Source organism: Chinchilla lanigera, unplaced genomic scaffold, assembly GCF_000276665.1.
Source record: "Chinchilla lanigera isolate Chin_1 unplaced genomic scaffold, ChiLan1.0 scaffold00106, whole genome shotgun sequence".
NCBI lineage: Eukaryota > Metazoa > Chordata > Mammalia > Rodentia > Chinchillidae > Chinchilla > Chinchilla lanigera.
This window is the reverse complement of record NW_004955507.1, coordinates 3,529,145-3,544,158: the sequence shown is the minus strand read 5'-3', so window position 1 is coordinate 3,544,158 and position 15,014 is coordinate 3,529,145. Positions and strand designations below refer to the sequence as shown.

General features: G+C 50.3%; 1 protein-coding gene across 1 annotated transcript in view; it reads left to right on the top strand.

The window, feature by feature from the left end:
• Positions 1 to 15,014, top strand: part of Rrp12 (ribosomal RNA processing 12 homolog) — a 33,403-nt gene that overhangs the window by 10,215 nt on the left and 8,174 nt on the right. Inside the window, exons 9-29 of the mRNA XM_005407598.2 lie at positions 1,432 to 1,530; positions 2,045 to 2,136; positions 3,380 to 3,491; positions 3,694 to 3,791; positions 5,121 to 5,235; positions 5,486 to 5,628; positions 5,785 to 5,906; positions 7,652 to 7,716; positions 7,804 to 7,966; positions 8,338 to 8,492; positions 8,686 to 8,753; positions 9,132 to 9,225; positions 10,405 to 10,563; positions 10,669 to 10,749; positions 11,114 to 11,219; positions 11,389 to 11,496; positions 11,885 to 12,042; positions 12,899 to 12,990; positions 13,127 to 13,282; positions 13,392 to 13,567; positions 13,754 to 13,879. Coding sequence (XP_005407655.1) covers positions 1,432 to 1,530; positions 2,045 to 2,136; positions 3,380 to 3,491; positions 3,694 to 3,791; positions 5,121 to 5,235; positions 5,486 to 5,628; positions 5,785 to 5,906; positions 7,652 to 7,716; positions 7,804 to 7,966; positions 8,338 to 8,492; positions 8,686 to 8,753; positions 9,132 to 9,225; positions 10,405 to 10,563; positions 10,669 to 10,749; positions 11,114 to 11,219; positions 11,389 to 11,496; positions 11,885 to 12,042; positions 12,899 to 12,990; positions 13,127 to 13,282; positions 13,392 to 13,567; positions 13,754 to 13,879 — 2,488 coding nt within the window. The remainder of the gene's footprint in view (positions 1 to 1,431; positions 1,531 to 2,044; positions 2,137 to 3,379; positions 3,492 to 3,693; positions 3,792 to 5,120; positions 5,236 to 5,485; positions 5,629 to 5,784; positions 5,907 to 7,651; positions 7,717 to 7,803; positions 7,967 to 8,337; positions 8,493 to 8,685; positions 8,754 to 9,131; positions 9,226 to 10,404; positions 10,564 to 10,668; positions 10,750 to 11,113; positions 11,220 to 11,388; positions 11,497 to 11,884; positions 12,043 to 12,898; positions 12,991 to 13,126; positions 13,283 to 13,391; positions 13,568 to 13,753; positions 13,880 to 15,014) is intronic.

Genomic DNA, 15,014 nt, shown 5'->3' with positions numbered 1-15,014 from the left:
GTCTTTTTGAGACAGGGTCTTGCTATGCAGTTCAGACTGGCCTTGAGCTCACTTTATAGCCCAGGCTCGTCTCATACTCACAACCATCCTCCTGCCTCAGCCTCCCAAGTGCTGAGATTGCAGGCGTGTGCCACCACACCTGGCTGTTAATCTTTATATATTTTGTTTTGTGTTTTGAGACAGGATGTCACTATGTAGTTTAGGCTAACTTTAAACTCACTATGTAGTTCAAGCTGATTTTGAATTCAGGCAATCCTCCTGCCTCAGTCTCCAAGTGCTGGGATTATAAGAGTAAGGCACCATACCTGGCTTTGTATAGTCTTGTAGTGTATAGTCTCTTGTGTTTGTTTATATACATATTTAAAATTTTTTATTACTAAATACCATGACTACTGCTTAAAGGGAAAACTCAGTAAAGTCTTACAAAGTCTTTATTGTCTATATATGTATTGCAGACAACTTTTTTGTATCCTGTTTTGTTTTCTTCTTGTGTGACACCAGGGATTGAATCCATTGAGTGCAAAACTACATCCCCAGCCCTATTTTCATTTTATTTTGAGATAGGGTCCCACTAATTTGCCCAGGCAATCCTCCTGCCTCTGCTTACTGAGTACCTGGACTCACATCTATGTGCCAGCACTGCTGGCTTATAATCTGCTTTATTTTTTGTTAAAGACATGGTCTTGCTATGTAGTTCAGGTTGGCTTCAAACTCTCAACAGTCCTCCTACATCAGCCTCCCAAGAGCTGGGTTTAACAAAACTGTCACCACCACACCTGGTTTTACAATCTTTTTTATTTTTACATTTATTTGTTTAGTTAAATCTTTTTGAGACAGGGTCTCACAACGCAGTTCAGGCTGGTTTGGGGCTCACTTTGTATCTGAGGCTGGCCTTGAACTTGCAGTGATCCTCCTGTCTCAGTCTCCCAAGTGCTGGGGTTACAGGCACGTGCCACCACGCCCGGCTTACAATCTTTTTTGGTCATGGTTTTACAGACATTGGGTACATGGTTCTTCATCATCATTATTTGAAGGTTTTGTTCTTGTTTGGTGTTGAAGGTTGATCTCCAGACCTTATTGTACATGCTAGGCATATGCTATACCACTGAGACACTCCTGGCTCCTAAATAGTGGCTTCTGTGTCTTACTAAAGTGGCAGTTCTCTGGACTAGGGATTTAGCTCAGTGACACAGCGCCTGCCTGGCAAGCGCAGGGTTGTGAATTCGGTTCCCAGTACTGGAGAAAAAAAAACAAAAAAAAAAAAAGGAAAAAAAAAAAGTGGTAGTCCTCAGAGTGTCCGGCCTTAGGGGCATGTTCAGTGCTCACAGGCCCTGTGACTCCCTTAGCCCACCTGGTGGAGTGGGAGGTTGAGGGGTCCAGGCTGACCATGGAGTTCTGCAGTTCTCATCTAAGCCAGTGTATTTCTTTTAGCTGGTGACAGCTTGTGCCATGCAGGCCTTCCACAGCCTCTTCCATGCCAAGCCCAGTCCAGGTACCCTGTCGGCAGAGCTCAACGCCCAGATCATCACGGTGAGACCCCGTGGGGGAGGAGGGGCATCGCTAGGCAGGTCCTTTGGGAGCTGTGCTGGGCACCAGCCCTGCTGGTTGTCTGCAGAGTGAGGCCCAGTGGGCTGGGCAGGCCCAGTACAGGAGGCCACTAGATAGGCATGCAAGCAAGTGCCTGGGAGCTGGAGCCTGAGCTCTTTCTTATCCTAGCTTACCTCCTAAATGATTTCAGCAGGATCATGAACAGGGCTCTCAGCCTTAGACATAAGCCCCCAAAACTATAAAGTCTGTGTGTGCACACGCATGTGCTCAGTGCATTTCTTCCCAGAAGCTGGTGTGAGCTAACATACTCCTTGCTCCTGCTGGCTGCACTCAAAGAGCATCAGAACTGAGGGTTTCATGGATAGCAGGAGCCCAGGATCTGTGTTCCTAGTGTCAGCAGGGCATTGCTGGTGCCCTGAGGCTGGGAAGGTGTCATCACTGGGGCTGCTGTTAACTGCCTGCTTAATAACCTGCTTACTCCCTGCCTAACCTACAGGCCCTATATGACTACCTTCCCAGCGAGAATGACTTGCAACCGCTGCTGGCTTGGCTTAAGGTCATGGAGAAAGCCCACATCAACTTGGTCCGGTAGGAATGAGGGGAAGGGGTACCCAAGACCTCCCCCCAGGCCTCCTGCTGTGTGGGGCAGATGGGAGAGATGTGAGCTGTGGCTGGTGTGGCCTTCAGCTTCCTGGGAGGGGTGGTATTTCTGTGTTGAGCAGGTTACAGCTTCTTTCTTGTGTTTGAGAGGCAGGGCAGCCTGGTGCTGCATGTTGGGGCTGAGTTTGATCTTGATTTTTGTCGCTCCCTGGTTGTGACATCCTTGCTCTCGGTTTCTTCATCTAGGGTTTCATTTCTTTTCTGCATTAGCACTCCCTCCCACCTGCAGGGCTGATGGTTCCCTCTTCTGGATTTCATGGTCCTGTGAACCCAGTTTTTGCTTTTTTTCTTTTTCTTTTTCTTTTTCTTTTTCTTTTTTTTTTTTTTTTTTGAGATAGAGTCTTACTGTGTAGTACAGGGTGGTTTTGAACTTGCTTATGTAGCCTAGACTGTCCTTGAACTCACAGTGATCCTCCTGCCTCAGCCTCCCAAGTGCTGGGATTAAAGGGGTGTGCCTCCTCAGTTTTTGCAAGGTTGAAATAAGTAGAATATATGTTGTTGTATTAGTGGTATGTGGTGTTATACAAATGTTAAGCAATGATTATATTGTGTGTTTCTACATGTGTGAAAGCTTTGGGAGAATATGTGAGAACTTTACTTTGCTTTTCCCCTGGTAGGTGTATCTAAAGGTCAGGCCAGAGAGAGGTATTAAGGCAAGCGTAACCCTCATTCTGTACCTTGAAGACCACTTTGAATTTTTATGTTTGCTTTGTTTACTTTTTGAGAAAGGGTCTCATTGTGCAGTTCGGGACAGACTTGTGCTCACTATGTAGCACAGGCTGCCCTCACACTTGCAGTGATCCTCCTGCCTCAGCCTCCCAAGTGCCAAGATAATGGTGTGTACTACCACATGCAGCCTGTTTGAATTTTTTACATGTATTTATTACTTTAATGACAATATTTTGTTTGTTGGTTGGTTTTCTGGTTTTTTGGATTTTTTCCTGTACTGGGGATCGAACTCATGACCTTGCGCTTGCCAGGTAGGCACTGTGCCGCTGAGCTAAATCCCCAGCCCCATTGACAGTATTTTTATTAAATGACCCCTAAGGGTCCTGTAGAGCCCCTACAGGCCATTGGTTGTATCTGAGCTGGGCTTGTGAAGGTTTTGCCTTGGTTACTGGAGTCGCTGAGGCACAGAGCCTGGCCCCACAGAAACCTTTCGTCTTGACAGGTTGCAGCGGGACCTGGGCCTGGGCCATCTTGCTCGCTTTTTTGGAACTGCAATGCCTTGTCTCCTCTCCCCTCACTCACAGGTGGTGACAGCCACCACACAGAGCCTGAAGGTACCACAGCTTCCCCAGCCCCTGCCCTCACTGAGGAAGCAGGGAGCAGGGGTTCTGCTTGCTGAGCAGTTCACCCGGAACCCCAGCTTGGCCTTCTGTGGGAGGTAGACTCCCCAGAGGCTTCAGCAGGCAGTTGCCTGGGAGGGATGAATGATCCCGGGAGGCTGCCTTGATCCAGGGAGTCCATGGCCCCTTTTTGTAGGAGATCCTGAAGGAGTGTGTGACTCTGCACATGGCTGACATTGGCTCAGTGACCTCTTCAGCTTCAGGTCCTGCCCGATATATTGCCAAGATGTTCAGGTGAGAACACGATGTCATGTTAAGAAGGCATGAGGGCTGCCTTGTCGAAAGTTCCGAATAGTGACCAGCGCTCCATTTAGCACTTACTGCGAGCCACACGTCACCTAGCACCAGATGGGGTGTGGGGTGTCGGGCTGCATACTGAGCCTCTGCCAGAGCAGCTGCTGCCAACTAGAGCACTGCCACATTTCAGGTACGCTTCCAGCAGGAGAGGTGCCGTAGTGTGGGGTATAAGTGTGCACCCTTGATTGCTGCCCCAGAGCTCCTGGCCCCTAGGGCCTGGTCCTCAAACTTACCAGTCCTCAGGTGTTCGTCAGTTGAAGGGCATGGCCGGGAGTATGTAGATCACTTTCAGACCAGTACTGAGCACACAGTTAAGTGTTCAGTAAATAGAAGCTGCTAGTGATCCTTAAGGTGCTGGGATCAGTGTTAACCCCATTTTGTAGACAGAAAGCTGAGATTACCTGGTCAGTGACCAGGCTGACCACCCAGTAAGAATCCGTTCTTACTATGCTGCCCTCCACACCTGTGAGAGGAGCCATTCACATGCATGGCCAGCACCTCTGAGTAATCTCAGGAAAGCAGCTAGGGTTCTGGTGTCTTCTCTGGGTCTGTCTGCTCAGTTCCATGATATGGAACATTGGAAACTATTCCTTATATGGACAGAGGCTTGTACCTTTGGGATGAAGTTTCAGGAAATCTCAAAGAATAGAACTTCCCCACCAGCCACACCTATTGCCCACACTGGCTCCTGTGGGCCCTTACAGCTTAAAGTCTCCAGGGGGCTGGAAAGGGAGGTCAGGGGGAGATGGAACCAGTCAAGGTGTACAGGAGCCAGGCGGGGTAGAGGTGTTCCCTTCTACCTGGGCTGCCTATCCTACCCCATCCTCCTCCCATACGACTGTGACAGACTGTGGACTGGGGAGACTCAGTGTGGTTGCCAGTAGAGTGACTCTGGCGGGTTACTTAAATCTCTTAACTTCCATTTCCCCCATCTAAAGATGGGAAAGATTACCAGCTCACAGGTTTTTATTTTTTCAACTTTTTTGCCATTTAAAGGAAGCTTTTAGGATGTATGCTGCAGCATGAGGGGAACAGTGCCCTGACTGCCTGCAACAGGTTTTTCTTTAAATACTAGAAGTATATAAGTTAAACTCAGCAGAGGGAGCCGCATGAACACTTCTAAATGTTACTTGTCCTCTTTTCATTTTTTGTGGCACTTCTTTATGGGCCAACTCCAAGTTTGTAGCTCATGGTGCCAGCCATTGACAGTTCCTGGCTGAGGCACTGGGTGGTATGACTGTGGCCAATTGTGCCTCTCCCTGGCAGGGCGGTGGAGGAAGGCCTGACGTACAAATTCCATGCAGCTTGGAGCTCTGTGCTGCAGCTACTGTCTGTCTTCTTTGAGGTGTGTGGAAGGCAGGCCCATCCTGTGATGAAGAAGGTAAGCTGGGATGTGCTGGGCCTAGGGCAGAAGGTGGTGTGTGGGGCTGTGGCGTCTGAAGGGGTCCTGTGTCTGCTCTACCCGCCACTCCTATTTCTGTGTTTCCAGAAGGTAACTGGGCCACCTTAGGAGGGATGGGAAAAGGTACTGGGGATTGAACCAAGGGCCTCAGGCAAGCGCTGTGCCCCTGAGCTACACCCCCAGCCCTACAGGTGTGTCTCTTGTATAACCTTTTATCCCTTTGCTCCAGTGCCTCCAGTCCCTGTGTGACCTGCGTCTCTCCCCTCACTTCCCCCACACGGCAGCCCTTGACCAGGCAGTGGGGGCTGCAGTGACCAGCATGGGACCCGAGGTGGTGTTACAGGCTGTTCCTTTAGAAATTAATGGCTCTGAGTAAGTGTGACTGTGGTTGGCATTGTCCAGGCCCCTGGACAGCCGGGCAGCTCTATTCCCCAGTTCTCCCCGGGGAAGGGTGTCTGCCAGTCTCTGTGCAGAGTGGTCTTCATGCTGTCACCCTGCCTCACTGGGTGCTTGCCTTTCTTCTCCCAGGCAGACAATGGATTTCCCACGGAGCTGGCTGCTGCCTGTCATCAGGGACCATGTCCGGGAAACGAGACTCAGTTTCTTTACCACTTACTTCTTACCCCTGGCTACCACCCTGAAGAGCAAAGGTACAGAACCCTTGGCTGTGTGCAGCCAGAGGACCTCAGCTGGGGGCTAGAGGGTGCTGAGTCCTGTACACCTTGCCTTGGGACATTGAGCAGATCCCCTTTGTCCCCAGGCATGACCAGGCCTCCCTCCTGGGACTGGCCTGCCCGTGTGCGGGGGTGGAAGGCAGGCATCTGTGCCCCTCTCCCCGCTTCCCATGGAGCTTCCACCCCTTGGGTCTTGTTCTTTCTTGACCACAAGAAGCAGTTCTGCTCCTTTTTCCTCCTGAGAAACCTTGAGATAGACTTAAAATCTTAGGATGTATTTGTTTGTATGTATATAGTTGGCCTTCCGTACTCTTGGTTGTGCTTTTGCAGAGTCAAGCAAACACAGACCAACAATATTCGAGAAAATATTGTGTCCTTACTGAACATGTACAAACTTGGTTTTTTTGTTTTTGGGATGAGATCTTTCTTTGTAGTTCAGGCTGGCCTTGAACTCACTTTGTGGCTTAGGCTGGTCTTGAACTCACAGCAATCTTCCTGTCTGAGCCTCCTAAGTCCTGGGATTATGGGTGTGTGCCACCATACCCAGCTTTTTTTTTAAAGATGGTCTCACTATGTAGTCCAGGCTGGCCTCAAGCTTATTATGTAGCCCAGTCTGACCTCAAATTTTCAGTCCTCCTGCTTAGCCTCCTGAGTGTTGGGATTACAGGAATATGCCACCATACCTGGCTCAAACATTTTTTCCTTGTCATTATTCCCTAAACCATATAATGTAACACTTAGAAACAGAGAGACAGAGAGACAAAGACAGAGAGAGACAGAGAGAGAGAGACAGAGAGAGAGAGAGAGAGAGAGAGAGAGAGAGAGAGAGAAGCAGAAGCTAGGGATTAAACCCAAGATAGCCTTAAGTATGTTATCTAGGTGCTCTACCACTGAAGTATACCTCCATCCTTAGCCATGATCTTGTAGTTAAAATTATGCACTGTAAATGGTAATCCACATAGGCATCTGTCTTGAGGAAATAGATAAGTACACACACACACACACACACACACACACACACACACACATATGCAAAGAGTTCCTAGCAGTGTGGTTTCTACTAGCAGGAGTCTGACACCACCTCCATATCCTTCAGGAGGTTCCAGTTAAGTTAGCTGTTGGAAAATACCACTTTGGGATTCAGTATAGTCATTATAAGAAAAGTGAGAGACCACTAGGTAGATACAGATGATACCATTGATTGTGAGTTGAACAGACTAAATTTCAACTCAGGAAAGCACATTTTGGCGAGTAGGCACATTTTTTCTAATATGCCAGGATCTGTACCTCATCTATAAAATGGGCAGGGTAATTATACCATGGGGATGAAATGAAGTAACCACATTAGGTGTTGATTACACAGACTTTAACATAGAACTTGCCTAATAACTTAGCATTATTTATTGTCAAGTAAACAAGGTTCCAGAATAATATATGTATAACATAGTCCTCTTTATGTCCTAAAGGTGCTTTTTTTTAAGGAATTGCAGAAGTTACAAGGAACAGAAGTCATGCCTGAGGGAGTGAGATTATGGAGATACCCACCTTCTGTTTTTCATTAAGTCTGTTTCAGTTTTTGAGTCACAAGTATTGTGATTCAATACATGTGGAGGGGAGATCAGCCATATTCCTGTCCTCATAGGTAGGCTTTTTGGTTTCGGTGAAATGAGGCCAGTTGGCAGATACCCAGAGTTACCCCATATCTTTGTTCCATACACTAGCCATGGAGCTGGCCCAGGCAGGCAGCACTGTGGAGTCCAAGATCTACGACACACTGCAGTGGCAGGTAAGGGTCAGCTGTGGGGAGGAGATGGGTGAGGAGGTAAGAGCCATGGGCTGCTGGTGTCACTGTCTGTTCTTGTCTCCTTTCTAGGTCTGGACCCTCTTGCCTGGGTTCTGCACAAGGCCCACAGATGTGGCTGCCTCCTTCAAAGGTCTGGCGCGGACACTGGGCACAGCCATCAGTGAACGCCCAGACCTGAGAGTCACTGTGTGCCAGGCCCTGCGCACCCTGATCACCAAGGGCTGTGAGGCAGGTATGTGGGGCTGCTTACAGGGTGACAGAGTCCCTGTCCATGTTCCCTGGCCACCTGCAGCTTAACTGCCTGGCAGAGCTGTAGGCACAAGGCTCTGCCGTCCATTCAAGGGTTGAGCTGGAAGTGAAGATCTCACCCCACTGCCACTCTCAGTATGCTGGCTTGGCTACTGTGGATTTGTGTAGTTAGCATCTATGACACCTTGTTCTCTGCCCTGGCCTCCAGCCTCTCCTGCCAGAGAAACTCTGTACCCATGAATTTGAAGGGCTGCCACAGTGTCCCCTAGAAGGATGTCTCTGGCTGCAGTCCCAGTGGCCATTGAGGCGGAGGCTGCTTTGTCCCATCAGTGCAAACTTTGGTCCTCCTACCAGAGGCTGATCGGGCTGAAGTGAGCCGCTTTGCCAAGAACTTCCTGCCAATCCTTTTCAACTTGTATGGGCAGCCTGTTGCAACTGGGGACACACCAGCCCCTCGCCGGGCCGTGCTGGAGACTATCAAAACTTACCTCACCATAACCGAGACTCAGGTGAGCTGGGAGAGGGAGAGTACTCTCAGGTCAGCAGCTTGGGTGGGCCTGTTGGAAAGACTAAAGCCCTGTCTGCCAGGCTCTGTGGGTCTCTGCAATGCAGCAGTGGCTTGGGCTGAGATGAAGGCTCCTAAACAGTAGGGAGACAGCTCTGGTACCTGCTAGTTATGGCTGCTCTTATTTTTCTCTCCAGTTGGTGAATGGTTTCCTGGAAAAAGCCAGTGAGAAGGTACTTGACCCTGCCAGTTCAGACTTCACCAGGTAACGTGTTCAAGGCTTCCTTACTTGAGCTGAGAGATTGTCTAGCAGAAACCCTATGGGCTATGAGCTGTGTGGCCTTGGACAAGTCACTAAGCCACTTTGTGCCTGTGAGTTCTGATATGTAAAATGGGCATAATAACAGTCCCTGCAGCAAAGCTCTTTGAGGATTGCAGGAGGTGGTGTGTGTAAAGCACCAGGAACAGTGCCTGTTACATTATGAATCCTTGATTAATTGGCACGTGTGATCATTCACAAGCTCCTTTGAGGCCTTTGTCCTCACCCTGGCTTCTCCTACTTCCTGTGACCACTAAACATGAGCACTGCTAACCTCTGCCTTTCTGCAGTCCTCTTAAGTCCTCCATCGCCTGCCCTCTGCAGATTGTCTGTTCTGGACCTGGTTGTGGCCTTGGCTCCTCATGCAGATGAAGCCGCCATCAGCAAACTGTACTCCACCATCCAGCCCTACCTGGAGGTGAGCCCTTCACACCTCATTTGGGGTGGGGATGAGGCTCCAGGAAGGAAGGGCCTGTCTTAATCCTTGTTCTCTGCTGCTCCCCCTTGTACCCCATCCTGCCCATCTGTCACATAGGTGCCATGGTGACTGAAATGCACAGCTGAGGTGTCTCATGTAGAGGCTAAACTCCTTTGCCTGTGTACTCACTGGGCACATCCCAGCCTGGTCTGACCTTTGTCCCTCCCAAGCCACCCTCTGCCCTCGTTCACCCTCAATGAGGCCTCATTAGGCTGTTTTAAGGGTCCTGAATAGAGCGGTTACCACTATAGCCTGTGCAGTACTGGATTCTATTTGAAATATTGGCCCTATGGCTCACAGACACACAGAGCTCAAATCAGCAGTGGCCTCCTGAAAGCTGTCATCACTGCACAGGTGTTAGTAGCAATTAGCAGGGTGAGAGGTGTTCTAGGACGGTAAGGAAACAGCAAGTAGAAACACCAAAAGGATATCAAGGATTTGGAGGCAAACTTACTTATGTCAATGGGCAATGCTTAGGATCATTCCCAAAATATCAGGCCCTTATCTCTAGTGGTCTAGGGTTTATATGGGATGAGCAAGCAGGAGGCACAGAGGCAGAATGGCTTATCAGATGGGTGTTGGTTGTTATAGTGTGTATCACAGTGACCAGCTTTGCATCATTGTGACCAGCTATTTCTAGAAACAAAAGTAACAGGAGCTATAACTGGAACTATTACCTGAGCAACTAACAAACTGAAGTATACTGGCTGAGGGTGAGGTGGGCATCTTCTGCTATAGTACATGCAGGTGGACACAGATGTCCAGTATGAGGAGAGTAGCTGGGCTGTGTTGAAACCTCAGGGAGTGAGTTGGGTGGAGGACAGGGGTGCTGGTGCAGCTAGAGAAAGCTGTAGGTGTGCAGGCCTTGGTCCATGCCGCTAGAACGTGCGGTAGGTAGAGGTGGTGAGTGGAGTGTCTCATAGTATCCCCTGTGCCTGGTGCAGCACTTGGCCTGTCGCTGTCCATACTGCACCTGCCCTCTCCTCAGACCTTACGAGCTCCTACTCTCCACCTCTCTCCCATGCTGGCCACAGAACATGCTCTAGGAATGTCACTGGATAGAGGGTGGACCCCAGGTCCCTTTTTCACCTGTCCCTGTCCTCCGTGTGCCCCTTACAGAGTAAGGTCCATGGGGTACAGAAGAAGGCCTATCGCATCCTGGAGGAGGTGTGTGCCAGCTCCCAGGGCCCTGCGGCCCGCTTCGTGGTGAGTCACCTGGATGACTTGAAGAAGACCCTGCTGGACTCACTCCGGAGCACATCCTCGCCCGCCAAGAGGGTAAGGGCTCGGACTCGCCCCTTTGCTAAGGGAGGAAGGGTGACAACAAGAGAAGGCCACTGAGGAGGGTTTGAGGGGTCCCAACTATTGTCCTCTTGCACACAGCCCCGTTTGAAGTGCCTCATACATGTTGTGAAGAGCCTCTCAGCTGAGCACGAGGAGTTCATCTCTGCTCTCATCCCAGAGGTGAGGTGTGTGGGAGGTGTATGTATGTTTTTGGGAGTTGTTGGAAAATGGCTTTGAAGAGCTTGTCAGAATCTAGGGAGAGCCAAGCGTGATGGCACATGCACTCAGGAGGCTGAGGCAGGAGGATCATTGCAAGTTCAAAGCCAGCCTGGGCTACATAGTGGGCTCAAGGCCAGCCTGAACTGTGTAGTGAGACCTTGTCTCAAAAAGACCAAAAAAAAAAAAATCTGGGAAGGGCAGCGAGGGTAGGTTTGATTTGCCACCTGGGCACAGGGGTGCCTTTACCTACTCCCTTGTGCTTCAGGCAGCCCACCTGAAAGTGGGTAGCTTGGGAAGTGACTGCCAGTGGTGCTGTCTGGGCTAGGTAATCCTGTGCACCAAGGAGGTGTCTGTGGGTGCTCGGAAGAACGCTTTTGCCCTGTTGGTGGAGATGGGCCGTGCTTTTCTGCGGTTTGGCTCTAACCAGGAAGGTGAGTCTGGGGGATGCAAGCTGGGATAGACCTTTCTTGTAGGCTGATGGGAAGTGCTCCTCAAGCCACTGGTTAAAGAGAAAAGGTGGAGAATGCTCCCTTCCTGGCCCTGGTCCTTCATCTCTGGTGACCTTTTCCTCATGTGATACTTTCTTGTTTCTGCTCCCAGAAGCCCTGCAGCGGTACCTCATCCTGATCTACCCCGGCCTTGTGGGCCCGGTAACCACAGTCAGTTGCAGCATCCTGGCCCTGACCCACCTCCTTTTTGAGTTTAAAGGTAAGAATTTACTTCCTTGAAGGCCTAGAAAGCCCTTAACATAGGAAAATGCATCGGACGTCAGGACAGTGTGGCTGTTGGAACAGGGAAGGTACCAAGAAGCAGGAAGAGGTTAGTAAAGTTGCTCAGAATCTTACATGGTTAAGCAATTTTATTAATCTTGTAGAACATCTCCCAAATGAGGGGAGAAATAGTGTTCACCTCAGGGATGCTAAAGGATGCAGGCCACTCCATGGAGACTGATTACAGCTGTATCAGCACAGGCTCCAAGTGTTGCTTTTATTAACATTTGACCTGGCTGGGCAGGTGGCGGCAGCTCCTGCTTCCCTGGGTGGTGGTCTTTGGTCTAGGGGATCCTGGTGCCTCTGACAGTGTCGCCTCACCACAGGGCTGATGGGGACCAGCACAGTGGAACAGCTGCTGGAGAATGTGTGCCTGCTGCTGGCCTCACGCACCCGTGATGTGGTCAAATCTGCACTGGGCTTCATCAAGGTGGCCGTGGTGGTCATGGATGTGGTGCACCTGGCCAAGCATGTGCAGCTCGTGGTGAGGGTCCCCTTTCCCTTGGTGGGGAGTGGTAAGATGGCCTCTTAGGTGCCAGTGTGGAGCCTCTGAGCCTTCAAATTTTTCCTTTCGCTATAGCTGCTTTGTGTGGTTATCAGGTCATTAAGGAGCTCTGGCAGGGATTTGTAGGAGAATGCCAGCCCAGCAGAGGCCAGGAAGGGGTATAATGCCCAGGCTGCCTTCTACTACCTTTATGTCCCCTGCTCTGGAGCTAGAGCTCTGCAGAGCAAAGAACAGTGGTAGACACACCCCTCACTGTACACATGAAAAGATGTACAGACGATGTCTGCCGCTTGCACGTGTAAACCAAACAAGGCTCGTGCTCACTTTGGCAGCACATATACCAAACAAGGCCAGATGAATAGTGCAGCATGACAGGAAGGCTACATGGGACCAAGAAAAGCCTGGTGTTGGTAGGGACAAAGTGTAGGACCTGCTGGATTAGAGGGCCCTAGAGGAAACATCTACTTCTGTGGCTGTGTGACCCACAGTGGTATGTGACCCTGTGCCTTAATTTCCTCATCTGTATATTGAGTTGTTCTGAGGATTAAGTGAGAGCATATGTAGAGTGCAAGCACTGTTCAGCAACCAAAGTGGGTATCTTGAAAGTGTGGCCAGGGCTTGTTGTGAAGGGGGTTAAAGGGAAAGGTGGAGCCGCCCACATTCTGGAAGTGTGATTGAACCAAGGGGCGGACCAGGAACAGGGCAGCCAGAACCCTACCCCCTTAGCTGGGCCCCATTGTCTTCTGTTCCTTGTCTGGACAGCAGGGAAAGATGGGCACTGTAGAAGGCACACTACCCTCCTCTTAACACCCTGGTGCTCTGCTCTGCCTGGCAGATGGAAGCCATTGGGAAACTGTCAGATGACATGCGGCGGCACTTCCGCATGAAGCTTCGGAACCTGTTCATCAAGTTCATCCGCAAGTTTGGGTCAGTGTGCTTAATGGGGATAGGGAACAGGCATGGAGTTCCCACGTGGCTGGAGGGAAGGGTCCCTGCACACCTCCTACCTGTGGGGTTACTCTCTGGCCGGTGCTTCTCACCTGCCCCTTTTTGCCACCCTCAGGTTTGAGTTGGTGAAGGGGCTGCTGCCTGAGGAGTACCACAAAGTCCTGGTCAACATCCGGAAAGCTGAGACCAGGGCCAAGAAGCACCGTGCCCTGAACCAGGCTGCTGCAGAGGAGGAAGAAGAGGAGGAGCCTATTCACAGCAAAGGAGACAGGTGAGGTGTGGGGACCTCACCTCCCCGCAAACAGAGCCCTTCCAGGCAACGCCCTGCTAACCTCTGCCTCTCCTGAGAGTGCTCTGACTTGGGGCATCTCTGTCCTTAGCATTGAAGAGATTTTGGCTGACTCAGAGGATGACGAAGACAATGAAGAGGAGGATCGAGGCCATGGAAGGGAGCAGCGGAAGCTGGCACGAGAGAGGAGCCGGGCATGGCTCAAGGAAGGTGGTGGGGATGAGCCCCTCAACTTCCTGGATCCCAAGGTGGCCCAGAGAGTCCTTGGTGAGCAAGAAGTGACTACCCCGGAGCTCAGAAATCAGACCTGCCTTGGTGCTAAGTTCTTGGGCAGTGGGTGGTATGGCTCCATGGCAAGCCAGTGGGCAAGAGGTGAGGGTGTTGGTTCTGAGGAAGGTATGACTAGATTAGGACTGCCCTTCCACCTCCTTATGCCAAACTTTGCCACACCAGCCACACAGCCAGGGTCAGGCCGGGAGAAGAAGAAGGACCACGGCTTTAAGGTGAGCGCTGATGGCCGGCTGATCATACGGGAGGAGGAAGATGGTGACAGGGCGGAGGAAGAGTATGGCACTAAAGGTAGGACTTCAGTTCATTCTGGGATCACAGTTGCTTCTGGCCTGAGCCAGGGCTGCACTCCGTTACTGCCTCATATGCCCGCTTGTGTTCATTTGCGTGATCATGCAGTGACTATTTGTGAGGAAGGAGAGGTAAACAGATGCAAGACGGCAACTCTCAGACCTGAGTTTCTGACCTTGTTGACAGCTTAATATTGTATATTATACCTGTATGTTTCTATTTATTTATGTGTTTAAAGCAAGACTTTAGGGAAATAGTGCCTTCTCTTGTTACATGATGTGCTTTTTTTTTTTTTTTTTGGTCTTTTTGAGACGGTCTTGCTATGCAGTTCACACTGGCCTTGAGCTCACTTTGTAGCCCAGGCTGGTCTGAAACTTGCAATGATCCTCCTGCGTCAGCCTCCCAAGTGCTGAGGTTACACGGCTGTGCCACCATGCCCAGCTTATGATGTGCTATTGTCTCTCCTTCTGGGACTTGCATTTAGTCTCACCCCAGAAATGCCCAGATCTTCTAAAACATATCAATCTACCTCTCCAGACTGGGACTGTAACTCAGTAATAGTTTGTTTGCCTTGCATGTACAAAGCCCTGGGTTCCATACCCAATATCTCCCCTACCCATCCATGAATGAAAAAAGCCTGCCATTTAATTGTTTTGGTTCCCACTGTGGAGTCTGGGCCCTTGACTCACCAGCCCTCGTCCAGTGCTTCAACAGCTCTGGCTACGTCTCACCCCAGCTGTGTATTGGTAGATCTTATTTAACCTCTTTGTGCCTCTGTGTCTCCTCCCTCCCAAATGGGAATGATGCCAACACCTACTCATAGGGTGCTTGTAGAGATGATGTGGTGTTTCCTACACACTGCATATTGTGCTTGGTATAAATGTGGTTGCAACTTTCTCTAGCTGGTGTCTTCTCTGTTCGCCACTCAGCCCTTTGCACTGTATGCTCTCCTGTCGTCTTGGTGCCCAGGTTTCCTACTGCTGAGGATGCTTGTCCCCACCTGCCTGCCTTTCTGCAGCTTCTCTGCTCTTTAGGTCCTTGCTGGCCTTTCCAGGGTGCCTCAGCCACTGGGCCTCTTTTCCACAGCACTCCTGGAGATCACCTGTCTTCAGGGTTTGTTATGTGCTGTTTTTGT